This window comes from Calidris pugnax, unplaced genomic scaffold (genome assembly GCF_001431845.1).
Source record: "Calidris pugnax isolate Ruff unplaced genomic scaffold, ASM143184v1 scaffold28, whole genome shotgun sequence".
NCBI classification, from domain to species: Eukaryota; Metazoa; Chordata; class Aves; order Charadriiformes; family Scolopacidae; genus Calidris; species Calidris pugnax.
In genome coordinates, this window is record NW_015090842.1 from 14,563,446 (window position 1) to 14,582,656 (window position 19,211).

At 40.7% G+C, this 19,211-nt stretch overlaps 1 protein-coding gene across 6 annotated transcripts in view; it reads right to left on the reverse strand.

Moving 5' to 3' along the window:
* Window positions 1-666: 666 nt before the first annotated feature.
* SIAH1 (siah E3 ubiquitin protein ligase 1) overlaps window positions 667-19,211 on the reverse strand; it is a 24,603-nt gene continuing 6,058 nt past the window's right edge. For 2 of the 6 annotated variants that reach the window (XM_014942337.1, XM_014942338.1), the window contains exon 2: window positions 667-2,611. In XM_014942337.1, coding sequence (XP_014797823.1) covers window positions 1,761-2,609 — 849 coding nt within the window. In that variant the 5' untranslated portion in view covers window positions 2,610-2,611 and the 3' untranslated portion in view covers window positions 667-1,760. The other 4 variants (XM_014942341.1, XM_014942340.1, XM_014942336.1 and 1 more) reach the window with 4 other exon arrangements.

Consider the following 19,211-nt stretch of genomic DNA (forward strand, 5'->3'; position numbering starts at 1 on the left):
TATTCATCAGGAAAAAATGCCAGATTGCAGGACTTTTCAAAGCATTTACCTGCTGTCTCAAGGTACCAGTACATCTTTTAAATTAAATCTGTGCACAGTACGAACAGCTTAAATATCAAATTTTAAGAAAAACTTTTTACTTTGACTACATGAAGCCAACTATTGCTGTAGCATTTCATTCATCCAACCCGATGTGCTTTCTGTTCCTTACCTGCAGAAGCACTTACCTCATCACGCATCAACAGAGCATCAGCAGGACTTGTCTCAACAGCCCAGCTCCTGGTAAGAAGTTAGGACAGAGCAGAGGAACTCGGCTGTATTTTAGTGTTACAGAAGCAGCTACAGCCGGGCGGCCTCCCCGCACACACACCCGCTGCCACTGCCCTTGACAGAGGTTTCTTTCAAACAGCTCCAGATGAAGCAGCTTTTCCTCTTACTCTTTTTCTGTCTCTAGGTCTGTGTTTCGTACCACACGCACCATGGACAGTCAGGGTTACATTCTGGAAGAGAGGGTTTGCCTTGTGACCTGTGTCACCTCGCTACAACCAGACACAGAAATCAGTTCCAGACACTTACTTTGGTGACAACCCAAAGAGGTGAAGACAAGAAACAGCAAGAGTATCAATGTGTCAAACTTTGAGCTAAAGCAAAAAGCAAAAGTTGGGGTTTTTTAATTTGCCAGGTATTCTTTTAATGACAAATATAAAAAGACTGAAAACATCTCATTCTGACTGCCTTTTTTTTTTTTTCCTTTTAAACAAATGGTCTGTTTTTATAATTACAAATACTGTGTAAGACAATACCTTCTTTGTACTGCAAAACCAACAAATACAAGGATGCACTCAAGTTTCTAAGCATCTCTAAATTTGAAACGTGAATTATTACTTTTTTTTGCATTCGGAAAATGCTTAATAGTTGTTCATTTTTGTTAGAAGGTAACTCAAAGTACAACAACATCTAGATCTGTTTTTAAAGGAGCTTTCTTTCCTGATACATCTTTGAAACATAATCACTCCTTTCGAGTTCAGTACATTCACAAAATAGCTCAATTAAGAACAGTATCACCAATGAATTGACTACTGGAAAGAGACAAAATTTACCAAACATACAGAAATATAACTTTTACCATAGCAATTATGCATATCAAAAGATGACACCTGTAATTAATTTTTAAAAGATACAAAAAAAAAAAAAAAAGGAGAAAAACCTGAATTACAGAAAAGAAAGTCATATTTATTTAATGAAAAACTAGAAGTTAATAAAAATTAGCAAATACACAAAAAATATACACAAACAGCAGCAATACTATGTAGTGACTTACAAAGGGGGGGCGGGAGGAGGAGGGGAAGCAGCGGCCGGAGACCGGGCCGCTCAACATGGCTTGTCAGTCAAAGGGGAGGAAAAAAACACAAACGAAAACACGAAACAGTATCCTTTTCAACAGTACAATCAATCTACAAACAAGTTTTTAGAATTATTTTACAACATTTCCTGTAGAATCAATTCTTAATACAAAAGATGCCCATTTTGGGTGTATATATATTTTCAGTGGTTTACTGTTGACTTATTTTAAATATATTAGTGTTACTACATGCAACTGCTTCCTGTAATTTAACAGCCTTTCCTCTTATTTACCTTCATATATGTCTACCCTCCATCTACCGAGTAATTTGTCTGACAGTCAAAGATGGTTACCCTACTTTCTGCTAAATTAAATGCAACGGTTTTAAACACTGGCCTGACGAGGTTCGATTGCCGTTTCAACACATGGATATAGTTACATTGATGCCTAAATTGCCATTTTCTGCAAAGAGCTGTGCGATGCTGGTGTCGAAGACTAGGCAGTCACTATTCATAATGGCTGTTGCAATTCCCTCATGAATGGACCGAGGAGTCGCTTCCCAAGTCAATCGCCGCCTGTGCCCGTTTAACTCCAGTCGATAAGCAAAGTTTTCCGCCTGCTTGCGCGTTCCTATCAGCTGTACGATCGCAAAGAACTGCTGGTGACCATCATACTTTTCCTGTTTCTCCAATACTAACATGAAATGAAAGCCAAAACAGGACTGCATCATAACCCAGTCAACAGCACCAGGAAGATTAATGTCTGTAGCGAGGAACACTATATCTTCTCCCTGAAGCGTTGTGATGGACTTGTGTTGATGCATCAGGTGGGGCATTACAGCATCCAGAGAGCCTTGCCATTTACACGAAGCGCCGGGACAGGGACAGGAGTAAGGCCTAAACTCACACAGCTCCTCGTGGTCTGCTTTCTCGGTGTGTGGCAAAGTTATCTCGCAGCCGGAAGAGGCGTATTTACACGGGAATAGTACAGAATTGGCAACTTTCTCCATAGCCAGGTTACGGATGGAGCCCAGCGGGCCTCGGCAGGTGGGACAGCACGTGAGTTTGGGGCGACAGTTGCTACAAACGAGATGGCCACTCTGACACTGCAGAATCGGTGGCAGCACATAGTCAAAGCAGACAGGACACTCAAAGAGACTAGCCAAGTCATTATTGGAGGCTGTAGTGCCAGTCAGCGCGGGCACCCTCTGCGATGGCGTGCACTTGGAAGTACCTGTAGGTAGTGCTGTGGCAGTCTGACGGCTCATTTCTGTAACGGGAGAGAGAGAGAAAACAATGAGTCTCTAAACACACCTTATTTTCCTCTGTACACAGTATTTCTCAACGTACAAAGCAGCTCCAAAATAAAATAGATACAAATTAAAACATAAAAACCCCATGTAATGCGAACTGTGTGTGCGTTACGTGTAGAACATCAGCTGTGCTGCACACAACACAACACTTGGATGACAAGCAAATTTAACAAGTGAAGGAGCTCTGCTCAGTGTTCTGAAGTGGGATTCACCTACTGGAAGCTGCAAAGGACACGAGTAAAGATATGCTAAGAATGCAACTGAAATCCTCAAAGAAGTTTGCTGTTGGTTTGGGTTTTCTTGATATTACTGCATTTATAAAATACTCCCCCCAGGTCACTTGCGTGTAACAACCAGGACAGGTCTGAGGCTGAGTTTCAAGTTGCTGTGTATTTGGTGAGATAAGACACTGGCCATTTGTAATGAAAATACGAACTTCCAGATCTGACCCTCTCAGTAATCGCGTTTGGTTCTGTTTTACCTCAAACCAGGACGTGACTGTACTTTTTTTTTTTAAATTGAAAAACAGTAGCAAGGAAAACCATAGCTAACTGTACTTTTTTTTTTTTTTTAAATCGAAAAACAGTAGCAAGGAAAACCATAGCTAAGAAAATCACTGCACTGTTTTTTTTTCCCAGGACTCTCCATTTTCATTACTCTGTTACTAGGGCCCGTGGCTTGTGAAGCGCATCCATTGCTTCAGCTTCCTAACCTAACCCATTTGTGAAGCTAGAGAAAAGAAAAGCAATTATTTTATTGAATTTCCCAAATAAGACATGAGATTCAAAAGATTAAATCCGTGAATTAATTTTAACATACAAGTACTCAACCACCTGCAGCAACTCGAAAAGGCACTGCTGCTGAAGCCTTACATTCAGTGGGGTTTACGCTGGAGCTCTGTTCCTTCAGATGTCCCAGACAGAAGCCAACAGCTGTCTGACCAACACCTCCCTCAGCATTCAACACACACAGTGAAAGTACCATGTTTCTTACCATGTTACAGACACTACACTTTGTCCTGCACCCCCCAACTCTCCTCCTTGTGCAAAAGGAACCACTAGTACTACCTGAAACAATAAACACTCTGCTTTGAAAAACTGGACCTTACCTTTGTAGGTGAAGGAAAGTTAAGTAAAATGCTACCCAAAATTGGCTTCCCTTACACAGCAAGATTCTCAACTACCCTCGAAACAATAAACACTCCGCTTTGAAAAAATGAACCTTACCTTCGTAGGTGAAGGAAAGTTAAGTAAAATGCTACCCAAAATTGGCTTCCCTTACACAGCAAGATTCTCAACCACCCTAAGGGCTTCTCTGTATGTCGTGTATGTAGAAAGCTCTCAAAATAAACCTCATCTTTAATCTCCTTGCTATTTGACATGGGAATATTAGGCAATAGGCAAGCTTCCCATATTTAGCATCATTTCACCCACAAACTTACTCATACTTGGACTAGACACCTCAAAGCAGCGCTGAGCTGCATACTGAGCATGCTTTTGCAAGACATGCACTGTTCAGGGCATGAAGCAAAGGCACTAAGAGATTCCAACACACAAAATAACTTATCCCTTGACACTCAAAAAAATAATCATAGACACGCAGTTCCAAATTCTTCTACAGAAGCACCTCTCCCCAGTCCAGAGCTAGAAAAACAGGGGTGTCAAAGTTTTGGTATTCAGTCACTGATTTTATGAGTCTCACATGCCCAGTAACAGCATCATCTCACTCCTCCAAAGTCTCTTCCTTCATCTCAGGCTTGATGGACCAGAAATATCCAGTTCCCATCTTCAGGGGAAAAAAACCCAACCATACAGTGGTTTCCAACCCAACCATACACTGGGCCTTAACTGCTACTGTAGAGATACGACAGGAATGTTTCTATCTTTTGGCCTGAATTTCCTACTGTAAGGCATTCCAGCTTAGATGAAAAGTTAAAGGTATCTGTGGCAAATCAAATAATGCCACACCAGCTCGCTGCGAGGAGATTCGAACGATAAGGCCTCTGTGACAACCGAGCACTGCTGCTGTTTCTCCCCAGCCCCCGCAGGTGGGAGGCTGGTGATGGCACACTGCAGCTCCACAGCAAACCACACTGAGAATAACTGGGCACGGGAGAACGAATTCTCATCACGCTGTTCGCTTGGAAAGAGCTCAGAAATCACATGCATACTAGTATGTAAAATTCTCAAAGTGTTTCCTTTCAAATACTTGTAAACACACACATTTCAGAAAAGTTTGTGGGCGCTTCATCTTACCTGAACCTACGGCTTCTGAGCCCGGGATCCCCAGTAACCCACAGATAACACTGGTGAAAACCACTGCGTTAGACCAGTTCCCAAGGCAGTCTGACGGGCTGGGTGAGCTCTGGTTGATTTAATTACACCTCTCGCAGCCCATTCAACAGTTAAATTAAGCAACCTACAGACTTTGCAAAAGACCTTACGCACAGAGGTGCTTCCCACTGAAGCTTTCTAAGCCACGGAAGCACTGGAGAAAAGAACCATCCAGCCTGGGACCGTTCCTGTACGTGACCAGCCTTCACACCCACCTTCCACGACTGGGAGCTCCTTCCAAAGGAGCAGGGAATGAAAAGGAGCAGGGATCTGTGACCCAGACCATTGAGACTAGCACGCAAGGAAGAAACTGGATAAAGCTATAAACTGTAATTTACCAAGCCTAAACCTGCCCAAAGCCTACATTTTCATCACTCTTGTTAACACAGAGATGAATAATCATCATGACAGAAAAGTCAGAGAAGCTCATATTTTATAACCATCTTAAATACCACAAGTTAATCACAAGTGTTAACAGCGTAATACATTTAATCCACCAAACTATCGAAAACACACAATTAAAAACCAAGTAAAATGAACTACAGAGCTGGAAATAAAGTTTAAAGATATTTTTAGTTACACAAACTTCACTACAAAACCCCCTACGTGCAGGATTTGCTCTGTTATCTTTGTTTGCACACGCTGGAAGTAAGTCTCTAAGCAACAGTGACAAATAAGGTACATGAGGTGTCATCTTCAGAAGTATTAGCTCCTACAACACAAATTATTCAACAGAATGTACAAATTTGAAAAAGTTTAACCAACAGAAAGAGTGAAAAGGGAAAAACGTGTTAAGATTTCCTAGTTCTAGATCAAGAAAACCGGCCTCCGCTGACATCAGAAGGCACGGACCTGTTGACGAACTATTCTCAAGGCGGCTCTGGGGCCGGCTGAAATCCACCGATACCGGGCTCGCCGCAGCCCCCGGGAAACCGGCTTCAGGCCCCGCACGTACCGCGACCCACGGCCAGTACCTTTCCCCTTGCGGGCTCTACTTCCCGGCAAGCAGGCGCACAGGGCTCCCTTCCAGGCGTGCAGCAACCCGCAGGCCGACCTCCCGCTCATGGGCGGCACAGACGCTCATGGCGCTTCTGCCCGGAGGAGAGGGGCCGGGGGCAGCGGCCCCGGGCCGGGACTAGGGGGGGGGCCCGATGCTCCCGGGCCCCGCGGGACCCCGCGCCGCCTTCTTACCGCTGCGGGCCCGCCCCCCCCCCATTTACGGCCGCCCACGCCCCGCATCCACCGGCTACATCCACGCTCCCATCCGCTGCCCCAAAATGGTTCCCCGAACTTCCCTCCGCCGCGCCGGGCCGGGCCGGGCCGGCCCCTCTCCGCCGGTCGCCCCGCGGGGAACCGCGTAACGGCAGCGGCGCCCGCTCCACGCCCGGCAGGTACGGGCTGAGGGACCCGAGCGCCTCCCCTAAAGAAGCTATAAAGCGATAGATTCCGTTCAAAACACTTGTGACACACGAGTTCCACCTCCCGTTCCTGCCGTTTCAAGAAAGCTGCTCAAATTAGCGTTTTCCACCGTGGGTCTATGAAGTACCCATTCCACAGGACTTTTCTCCGTTTGTATAAAGATCATTCATTCAAGCGAAAGCATAATAATCTCAAGGAAAAGTCCAGACCAACAGATTTGGAACAATGTGGCATATTTTAATATCCACATGGACTATAAAAAAAAAAATAAAAATTGGAAGAGCTTAAGGATAAAGGAGCTGGAAACCAAGCCAACCTGCCTGCACGATGCAGACGCTGGGCTCAGAAGAGCTCAGGCATTATGGAACACAGATGTAATGACGATAAGATTGTGGAAGCACAAGTTTCAGTGGAGGCAATGGGAGAGCACACTGCAATAAATTGTTTTGGTCACACAAAAAGTAAGGCTACAGCACCTGAGTAAAGAAAATTATCTTTAAAAATGCTCTCCTGCTACTTGAAATTGAAGTCTTGCTCAGGAAAGACTGTGGCAGCTTGCATCAGCACTGCAACACGTGCAAATAACAGCTAATTACCATTACCAAAAAACTACCAACTCGATACAAGGCATGCTTCACCTTTGCCCCCAGATGTGCAATATTCAACATCCCACCGGTGAAGAGTCAAGAAAGTTTCCAAGCACAACAGAAACGCTGAAGAAAACCAGCAGAGAGATGGTTTTCGAGAAACTAAGGGCGTGTTCTGAAGTGTCTGAAACTTGCCCTCGGCTTTCTGTCCTGTCCCCAAAACAAAGGCAGGAGCCCCCCGACAGGTCAGCTCACGCCAACAGGTCAGCTCACGCCGTGTGTGCCCTGTGCCACGCTGTGCCCAAAGCCAGAAAGCCTTCGAAACCCCAGACGGGCCAAAAGAATCACAGTGAGAATGGGAAGACGCAATCAGTTCTCTCAGTTTAACAAGCCCAGCGGAGGTGCAGACATAAAGAAAGCAGTTTCAAGGGAAGTTCAAAAAGATGATGTCCCTCCCGTGCCACGGAATCAACAACAGTACACGGGAACAGACTCATACCCTGGCAGCTTCTCATCTCACAGAGGTGCTCGCTTCAGACACCATTCCAGAAATCTCCTGCACTGCACTGAAACACCGGGCAGAAAGTCAAGTTAACACCACCTACTTCTCCAAAATCTTCACTCATATCAAATAGATTAAGACTTGGGTTTAACACTTTAATTTGCTTTTGAGAGGGTAACCGAATATTGGTTTTGGAAAAAAACCCACAAAACTTCTGTACAGTCATCTTAATGGCTGGAGGGGGAAAAACCTCATTATATAATGCTGAAGAGTGATGCAAGGACAGGGAAAAAAATGCCTTATCACAAATGTCTAGATGTGATGCAATTAGATCTTTCTGCAATCACGTTTCAGAACTAATTGAATTCAGGGACTTCCATTCAAAATGCGTTCTTAATGCATTATAGCCATCAACAAAGTAATACCAAACCTTTCAACTTTTTCAACTGTGCAACCAGATTTGAAAATGAGAGTGTTTTAAAAACAATCCCCTGTTACACAGCACTGGGAACGAGAACATTTCACAACAGCGTTCGAAGCTGAGGAAGTCACTGACAGGTTACCTTTTTCAAGGTGTGGTATCAGCCAAAGTATGTCACAACCCAAAAGCTAAACGAACTGTTGAAAATACTTAAAAGAGGTACAGAAAGATCAGCCAATATCATCAGGTATTTGTACAATTCAATACTGTAAACAACAACTATTTTGTAAAATATTATATAGAATAAATGTAAAAGATTGAAGAGGCACCAATTGTTCTTTGGCAGCAGAAGGAAGGTTTCATGAATGCAACAGAAAAAAAGAAGTGTGTGTATATTTAGAAACAAGAAGGGGTGGGGTGGCAGGGGGTGCACACACAAAGTACATAATATCATGCCCAAGAAGCTGCCAGTGTTACTGATACACAAGTCCCAAGTCAATACTATCTTGAGAATGAAGGTAATTAAAAAGCACGCTTTGTTCTGATTAGAAAGGGGCGCCAGTGTATTTTAAGTAGGCAACTTTCTTGCCATTTTTAAAGTAGCATTGGGTTAATTTTATATTAAAGGTTCTTAGGATACCATGTTTTTTACTGTAGCTGCTCAATTATGAGAAGTCTTAAGCTGTCGAGGACAACAACTATAGCACCACAGAAAAGCCAGCTTTTGGACTATTTTTCACTAGCACCTACTATTTCTGAAAATAATTTTCCAGAGAATCCACCTTTCCTCTGTCCCCTCTTGCTCTCGTAATTGTCAACGTACAGCTCAACAGAAGGGAAAAAGGTTTTACCAGCATCTGGGGAAACTATTATATACTGCCCTCACCACCACCAAAACCATACTTCAGCAATCAAACACAGATAACATTAAAAGTATTATGCACAGGTGTCTCAGAAAAGCTTATGACTTTTTAAAAAATTAATATTTTTAATTTCTATTTAAATTTTAAAGGACATTTTAGGGCCCAAGGTCTTTCCATGTTGAAGCATATCAATTTATCTCTTTGTTCTCAGGAGATGTGAGACCACCAAGGCCTGGCAGGGTTCATACCAAACACACGCCTGCTCCTGACCACGTGGGGCACAGAAATGTCCATCCCTGTTTACACACAGCCCCTGTGCCCACTGGCCTACTTCAGACTTTTAGAAGACAGTTCATGACACAAATTATTAATCAACTACATAACACAATTTAGTCTCTATACACTCTGGTTTTGATTCATGAATTATGAATTTTTTTCAACCCTTCCCACACTGTTTTCTTTAGTGCCCTTAACTATATGCTATTGGTTATTTCAGATTCCTCGGGGCTTCTCTTTTTTTTGCATAATAACCAAAACCCAGAGCAATCCAATGTAATAGAATATTATAAAACAAGACCAAAAAAAATTTTACTAAATTGAAGCAAATCTCTTCTCTTTTCCAAAATGTCACCTGTCCAGTTAATCTCCCTTTTATACAAAATTACAACAATTTCCACCACCTTATAAGTGACTTGTCCTGCCTGAAATTGCAGGTCGTTTTTTTCTTTCACCTCAAGATATTCCCTACAAACCCCTCTTTCCAATCATCAGGAAAGGAAATCCCAGTGGATTTATATAATCATGGAATCAGCCATCCCCTTCATGGCTACCTCTGCAGTGAACCACCAGGCCTTAACACTCATTGTTTGTGATGCTATCATATATGTGCTCTTGTACACAATACGCTCACCAGTTGAGTCACTACCAGTGGGCAATCCAGATCTTCTCCAAATTCAACACATACTATGTGGCAAACGCAGATACAAACAGCACTACGTAAACACAAACAGTATTATTACGCCCATCAAATTGTAGTGACCTGTTTCTAATCCAACACAAATCTGGTGCCCTGGTTAGCGCTGTTTGACTTCTGCTTCATCGTTATCGTATTAACTATTTCTCCTGCTGGAATTGTTATCTATGCCAGAATATTAAACATCAACCCAGGGGGTGGGTTTTTCTAGCTGTAATAGATTATCTTTTCAACAACTTTATAATGTAAAATTAAGAAGTAACAGTGTCCTGTAAAAGATACACAACAACAACATAAAAACCATAGTAGCAAGCAACTACTACCATGACTATAGCAATCATTTTTAAATGCAACAAAGAAGTTCATCAATTTAAAAAGTGAATAACCCATACTCTAGCCAACCAAAATTTTCCATATTCTAGAGAATCAAGATCCAAATTAGCACGGAAGATCAGAGACTACACTGCTATGATACTCCAGTCTTTCAAAGAAAGACAAGCTGAGGAACAAAATTCAGCAGAAAAAAGACTAACTGATAAAACCCCAAATTTCATTCCAGAACGAAAAATAAAAATGTCTGATCAATAGCAAAAACCTGAGTGTAGACCACCCACTCTACTCTATGTATTACTACATAATTGGAGAATATCCCAGCTTTCACATGACTTCCAATTACACGTAGCATTAAATAAGAAAATAGGTTTCTTTGTAAATTCAGACCACCAACAAATCATAAAGCAAAATAGGATGTTTATATTCCCCATCTTTTGATCTTGGAAGAAGAGGAAGCAGCATAGAAAGCAAAAGCTAGGGGAACTATGAAGGAAAATCCTGAAAATTCAAGCTATACCATAAACAATTTATCAAATCCCACTGCTAGAAAAGGAAAACACAGCAATACATTATATAAACCGGTATGAGCAACTACAGCAAAAATTACTGATATTTGGTAATCTCCTGTAATAAAAGAAAGTTAAACCACAAAGTGGCTAGTGAAACAAGCTTTTCCATTAAATATTGTTAAACAAAAATACAGAGAAAAAGAACCATTCTTTAAATACAAATCAAAACCAAGCACTTGCGTCAAAAAGATCATGGACCACTTCCAAATTGGACTTCACCATATTTTTCCTTTTTGAAAACAAGCAAATAACTGACACTGCCGAATCCCACCCACTGCAGAGGAGTGAAGATGGTGATACAGAAATACTGCTCTAGGCTGGATACTGCACACTCTTGCACTGTGCCTGAAGTTGTGTTCTGTGACAAAAGCCTTCTCTTTTCCCCACTCAGTAGGTGGGTATCCTCAGCGCAGAGCCTTCCTCGACAGAGGACACCTGAACCTCTAACACAACCACACACGGAACCTCTAGCATGATAAACCATAGTGTGAACTCAAACCAGCAGCCACCCCACACCAGCCTTCTCAGATACCGAGCTGAACATGCCCTTCTGCAGCCTGCCATAGCGCGAGCAAAAGGAAGCTGAGATAAACACAAGTACAGGTTTCACAATAAAGATGGCAGAAACCACAGAATCTAACAAAATAAAAAACCACCCAAATCTTCATATGAAAACAGAGACAACTCTATACAAACAGTAACAGGGAAAACGGTTTTTATTTTATTTTTTTAGTAATATCTAATTTCCTTTCACTGTGCACAGAGCACAATGAACGGGGCTGCATCAGGATCATCTTCCAACAATAATTCAGCCCAGTGATTTCTATAAACACACGTAGACAGCTACCTCTTAGAAGTCCCAAACATAGCGTGTTGCAATAAAACGTAAGGCAGGCCACAGAAGGATCAGCTAAAAAGTGAATTAGTAACAGTACCAGAAAAAAAAAAAAAAGAAGTTGTTTTTCATGCTGTAACATATGCTACCATTCAGAAGTATTATCTAAAGCAGGAAGCACTTACTTCTGTTCTACAAGATATCATAGATGGGCTCTGTATACAATTACACTCTATTAGTAAAAAAAAAGAAAAACAAACACCACAAGCCTCTGTAAATGGTAACAGCAAATCCTACCGAGTGTGACAATTTGGGGGCTGTGTTTCTTTCCTCAGTCTGATTTTGCAAAAACTATATTCTTCACTGCATACTGTAATTGCCACGCAATATTGCATCACCATTGCTGTGTCTGTGGCAGACACGGGGAAGAGGGTGTGGCATGGAAATGCCTACCTTCATTCAGTAAGGCTCAACTAAAAGAGGTACCTGTACTTTGATGCGTCGTCAAAGTCCTCCTGCGATAACTATTCCAATTAAAATTAAAACCCCTATTTTATGCTCAATATTTTTCCTGAATAACTAAATAGTACTGGGGACCAGACCATCAAAACAACCAGACCTGATCAAGGAGGAGCTGGCCTATAAAAGAGACTGATCATGACACAGAAAGCCGCTCTGGAGGAGGAGTCAGGACAGGATTACGTATGTTGACTATTTTTATATAGAGACCTCTCCATCTTGTGCACTGCTTATGTTCACACGTATTTCCATCTTAAATAATAATTTATTCTTGCGATCCTCATTTGTTCTGTATTCCTGTATGCAGTCCTGATGACAGTGGAGCCCTGTGAAGAAAGGCAACCCAACCTGTGCAGGGCCAACACGTAGGGGAAGGCTTGGAGAACTGAGACCCTGATTGTACCCGAGCACAGGGTACGTCAAACACAGACCCTACACCTAAGCACATCCAGCACCAGAGCACACAGCAGTGACGCTGGAAGCCTAACTTTCAACTCATCAAAAATTAATAATTTTCCAGAACTTCTAGTACTAACCTAGACAGAATCTCTAGTTGTTTTGAGGGAAAGTTTTTACAAGTTGTTTTTCTTTTTCTTTTTTTAAATCCAGATATTTTCTCTTCAGAAGCAAGAACATTTAGATGGATGTCAAATAAAGGTAATGTCTTTATTTTATCACACACGCACACAATACAGAGAATAAAATGCACAACACTGTAAATGTAAAGGGTCAAGCCCATATTTTAAAAATGGACTTTTCTACATTTTGGAAGTAAGATTTTCCTACTATGGATACCTAATTCAAAAGGAAAGCTATGGAAATTTAAGACAGGACACAGGCTTTTGTATCTTGTTGATCTACTGCAGGTAGAAAATAAACAGCGCTGAAATTATCTATATTGTAACAAATATAAGACCTTAGTAAAAGAAGTGCAAAAACCACAGTGGCATTTTCACATTTCTGATGGTTCCAAACTGTCAGTATTTCATTTCTTTAAACTCCCATCTCCTACATGCCTTGTGTTTCTAGCATCCATTCTCTGAAGTACGTGTCTCCATTAAAACCAACATGGTTTACTTAAGTGACTGAACTTTTCCTCGCTCATCAGCTCTCAATCAACTGTTTCTGTAGCGCTGTTACACAAGGATTCAACTGCCACCATTAAAAATATTTTTTTAAATCATTATTACAATGTTACTCACATTCTCAAACTTGGCTATTGACAAGTCTACCATGGTCACACTCCTACCCAGAGCAACAGCTCCACTGCTTTTCATGAAAACATCAGTTCTAGAACGTGGCTTTATCTCACAAATAAGAGCACTCTTCCAGCAAGTGTTATCAACCTGAGGCACAGCAAATAGAAACCGGTTGAGCTGCTGATTCCACAGACCACCATGGTACGTGAAAAGATTGAGCATTCCTTGAAACCTTAAAAAAAAAAAAAATTAAAAATTAGTGGTACTAGAGCTGTAGCCTGCGGCATGGGAGACCTGGGTTTAGTTCCTGCTCCGTCACAAGTTTCTGAGTCACCACAGGCAAGTACTTCCCTGCCTTTTACAGGTTTTAATATGTGAAAAGGAGCTGCCAGTCTCAGACATAAACACAAAAGGGAATGAATTAACTTGATAAGGATACTAAATTAACTCTGTAGACCCTATTCAAACTTACTTCAGGTTAGTGACAACTAAATATCATTATTCAGTAAAGGACACTATGTTAAATTATTTAACATTTCAGTTTCTACAGTCAGCAGTAGTCAAACTTCAATCACTGTTTACTTTCCGAATCCAGCTCACATAGGGGTAACTGCCCTCTATCCCTCTTTCCATTCCAGTATTTCATACATCAAAGAGACATTGGCAACACCCTTCTCACTAATTCTATTGTATCTAATCTGAAGGCCTCCTTCTGAGCCATCAACTCCATACTGACATTTTATGGAAAGCAAGTAAAGCAACCTTTCCTTAGAGGGATCCTTGCTCTACCAAAAAAAAAAAAATTCCTCAACTTGCTTTGCAAAAATCCAACTACCAAGTTTTTGAAGCAAGTGATTCAAATTAAGCAGAAAAAGAGCTTTAAGGCAAGGGAATTACACGTTCTTTTATACAATTCTGAACAGGTATATCTCAAATGCTAAGTAAAATGCACTCACTATTTCACTTATTTGTATTGCTTGGGAAATGCTTCATGGCCTACAAAATTGAAATTCAACCATAATCACTCTGAAGTCTGGCCTGAGTCTGCATCAGAAAATAAACCACAAGATATTATAGATGGACTGGAAATTACAGGGGTAGTTGTATCTTTCTCTACTTCACTTCTCTTTATCAGTACCTTCTAAATTCACCTATCACTACATCCTTCTGCGCACAACATTGTCTTCTGTTATGTAGTTAAATCAAAACTTGAGTCTATGTTGCAGTGCTGTATCTCAAACACCAAATCCTAACAATGAGCACCTGTACCTCCATGGAAGCAATATGACTGCACAAGGAACAACAACTTTTCCTTAAATGGAACATCTGATTTTAAAATAAAGCTGTTTAGGGCAGCAGCTGGTTTTAATGTGCATAAAACTGCTCTTAAAATTACTGCTTTATAGATGCTGTTTTAGAAGAATGTCCGTCTCAACTTCTATTATGGAATGCATACTTTTTATTTGTAAAATTTCCTTTCTAATGATTATACTTGACCTAGCACAAAGCCAGACTAAAATTTTATAGCACACCATCAACATCTGCCAGCCAAATTATTCCCTAGTCACACCTGTGCAACCAGTCTTCAAATTACATCCTTAATGTACTTGCGTAATCACACAGATATCGGCCATGAAGAGATGAACCCTACAAAAATTAACTCTCAACTGCATGACATCTTCACGCACAAAAAAGAAGGAAAATTCCTGTAAATGAAAGTAATTTTGTTACTCTGATGATTTACATATTACACATATATATGTGACATATATAGTTCAAAATAAAACAATAAATCATTCAGAAATCATAAGATTAGTTGAACAGCATTTACAAGAAGACAACTGCATATAAGGAGGAGGAAAGGAACAAGGTTTAAGGCTCATATATAGACAAAAGTGAACAAATTTACTAGCCTTTGAGTAGCTTTACTAGACTAAAAACTAACTTTAGTTAAACATGAGAAGTTTATCTTGTACACCTTAAATTGGAATTATGTATGTGTCAACACACAAGTGTGTATTGAAGATTAAAGATTAAAATATCTGATCAAAGATAGCAAAATCTGAGTTCTATGTCCAGTCAAAAAAATTACAGGAGGCAGTGAAGTTTCAAAAATTAATAAAATTAAAAATAATTTAAAAACCCATATAGAGTCAATTTTCACTGATCTGAGGACAGGATTAAGGGCCTGGTTCCAAACTGATACACAGAGTTATAGTCATTATCTTTCAAAGAGAAAATAGCAACATTACACGTTGGAAAGGTTCTTAAATGTTTTAATAGCATTTTTAAGAACTGCTCAGTTAGTATTTCTTAAGAGCGTTCAGATACTGAACTGATTAACTGAAGAAAATGGTCCATCTACAGCACAAAGGAAAATCCACCAGATACGGGCTCCACAACTCCAGGGTCTCAAGCACAGTATGTCGGAGTGCAATTGCACCATTTCTACAACAAACAAAAGCAAGCTGCCACCAACAGGAATGGTTGTGCTGCCTGCCTTTTACCCTTTAGCTTTCTTTCTCTTTAAGGTAATGTATTCAGCAAGATCAGTCTTGCACAACTAGGTGAGTGCTTACACTGGCACAGCAGGAAGACACCAAAACCAAGTGAGCAATAGAGGGCGAGACCATTCCCAGCTGTAAGCCTGTGCTTACCCTCATCTGGAGCGCGCCCACAGTGACAGAGGGTGACATCCCTCGCAGCAGCACTGGCAGAAAGCTGCTCTGGGAAGTGAACCAGATGATAGCTACCCATTCCCCACAGGCAACTAGTTTTCAACTTAACTTGCGACTAAAACCAGCCCATTTCACATTCACGTTGGTGACAGCAACGTTGCAAGTTACCACTGGCAGCCTGAACAGAAACTGTCTTCAGCTGCTGCTGAACTGAACTCTGGATCTGCCACAGCTTGTTCAGTGCTGCGTCTTCCATTATTTCTTCTTCCCTAACCCTGACGTGTTAAGAGCAACTGACCACACGTTTCAGAAATAACACTGAGTGACATTTAGAAAAACCATAGGAAAGACTAACTTTCAAAACCCACTTCAAACTAGTACCTACATCGCGTTTCAGCATAAAGCAACACGTACTAAGATTTACAAAACTGAACTTAGAAACCTAATATTCCAGTTGTCATCCCCTTGCAAAATATAGAAGGCACAGAACCTTCCCTCATGAAAGATCCATAATACAGAGTAAACAGAAATAACAAAGATAAGCCTTTTACCTACCTTTCTAAGCTAGACACCAGCTCTAGCAATTTTTATGTAAAGGAATTTATTTTCAAGCTTTTCCTCCTCTACTTTAATACTAAATTGTTTTAAAATACTCCTACTCCAGTTAAAGCCTTTTCAACTTTTTGACAATCTGTACATTAGCGAAATTTAACATTCAATTTTCCTTTGTATATAGTTTTCTTTTGACATATTTCATCTGAACACTTACTTGAAAATAACTCTTAAAAAGCATGGCATTCTAAATGTTCCTCCTTGACAGCATTCAAAAAAACAAACACAACTACTGAAAAGTCACTGTGGTCTTTCATCAAAGAGTAAATGAATTTTTGCTCCGTTTAGTACTATATGCAAGAACTGTAGGAAAGAACTTTAAAATATTAACTTCATGCCACACAAACCAAAGTTCAAAGAACTACTGTTTCACTTTAAAGGAGCTGATGACTAATTCTTTAAGCAGTAGAAGCTATCACTACAGTCTCCTTGTTTTTCTTCATGTCTCAGCAAGGTCATCAATTGTTACAGGAAAGATACAAACCTGTTTCTAGATAAGGCAAACAAAAAAGGAAATGGTCAACAACTGTTTGTACATGAATTTGTTGAATTTTTAAAAATCAATTTCACTGTAGGAATACACCCACAGCAATTTTAAAAAATGCATTTCCAGATGCAAAAGGACAAATACAGTCTACACGATTCAAATAATATTTTACTTCCCCACTGAAAACACAGCCAACCTCAGCTTCTGTATTCAGCTTCTACAAAGGGAAACAAGTCAAAATCAGAAGTGCACCATTTGGGTAACTGTAATTATCTAGCACTTTATCTGATTAAAGTACCGTGGAATTAGTAACCAAATCTCTCATTATTCCTGTGGTAACACAAAGAATCACCATTTTACAGATTAACTCAACAGGCATATATTTAAAACAATTGTCTTGGGCATTACAGAAACATAGTTATGTAGTCTGGATTAGAACTAGAAAATATACACATATATGACGTGTGGCGTAAAACTTAGGAGTATTAATGGGGCATTAATGCTAGGTTTTGTCTTCTTTCTTAACCTAGTCTAGTTAACAGCTGAACTCACTAGAGCATGGTACAAAGCAACCATTAAAGCAGAACGTCTATTTGGCAAAACTGAGTCCAACTGCTAAAGCTGACGATTACAAGACTACCAACACTATTACAAGAAGAAAAATAAAGCAAAGAGATTCTAACTTAAAATTAAGAACATCGTATTTCCCATAGGAGTGCATGTATAGTCTTCCAGATAGTTACATGCGAAAACCAGGGCTCATAAAACTGTCCTATTTGATTTCTTTGAGTTTTCAGACCAAAAAAAGTTGCTTTTTATGTGAACATGCTCATGCTGCCACCTCTTCCACATTAGAGGCAGGTGTCCTTGACATCTGAGCAGCACCTCTTTCTCAATTCACACTAAGCAGACAGCAGCAACTATACTCAAACCTAAGTATGGAAAGTACTTGTGTTATTTGAAACATTTACTTTCCTTAGTTCACACCTACTTAGCTAGAGCCACTGAATTTCTGAGCTAACTCCTCTAGTACAGTCTAATTAGACTATAGCATTAAAACCTTATCAGCAGATATGACAGGTTAATGGACAAGATACTTTGTCATGATATGTACTTTTAGGACCAAAATGCTCATCATTTCATCAGTTTCAGAATTCTTGGGTCACAACAGATTGCTAAAACTGTATCACTGATGGATGGCTCTTATTCTTGTGCTTTCCTGTATAATTTTTCACTGCTGTGAAAAATGTTAAAGCTATTTAAGAGTATTAGTTTCTACTGAAGTTAACGCAATCATTTCTAGCACTTAATTTTTAGATCAATATTATAGCGTAGAACAATAAAAATAGAAATTAATCAATTTATTCTATAGGTATACTCCCCAAAGTTATTTTCTGCAATAGAGAACTGCTCCAAAGATCCAAGTTTTATACTAAAAGCCTCTGTATTGGTCTACCCGTATTCCAATACCTCAAATCTTCTTGAAGACCAGCTTGAATAAATAAGGGTTGAGAAGAGTCCCTTCCATTCCCCCCACCCCCCTCTGGAATATACCGTGCTAGCCTCAGACTTCATAAGGGAGAGAAACAGACAACTGAAACTATGTCCCACGTGTGGAATATCCCATGTCCTTCACGACCTAGTCCAATTAGCCACGAGCTTCCTAACATCCACTCATCTGCCACGTTAAACAAATTAAGTCACTTTATCTATTTATTTAGCATGCGAGTAAACTGATTATTACAGAGGACAGGTAGTATTCACCCAGACTGGTGGCAATAAAGACTGAAGAGTGAATATTGGAGACATATCATATATTTACAAATGAAATATGGGCTTATAATAAAAGTGCCACCAGTTCACCCCTGGAAAAGAAACTTGGTTTTCCTCCTGAACAAATAGTTAGGATGCTTTGCCTTTCACTACAAACGCTATTGTTTCCTGTCCTTTTAAAACCGTGGAGAAGGGAAAAAACGATGGTCTCCGGCCTTTTAACTTTGCAGGAGAACGCGTGGGACGAGCAAGAATCTCCCCGACTCTTTGCTCTCACCGGATGAGCGAAGAGGGAGACGGCAGCCTTCCCAGGAAATGTCACCGAGGGGCACTCAGCGGCCCATCTACTCCGGCAACCTGTTTCCCGCGGCGGCTGGGCCCGCCGGGACGCAGGCAGCGAGGGCGGCCGGCGGGGCCCCGGAGGAGCGGGCCGCCCCCGCCTCCCCGCGGCCCA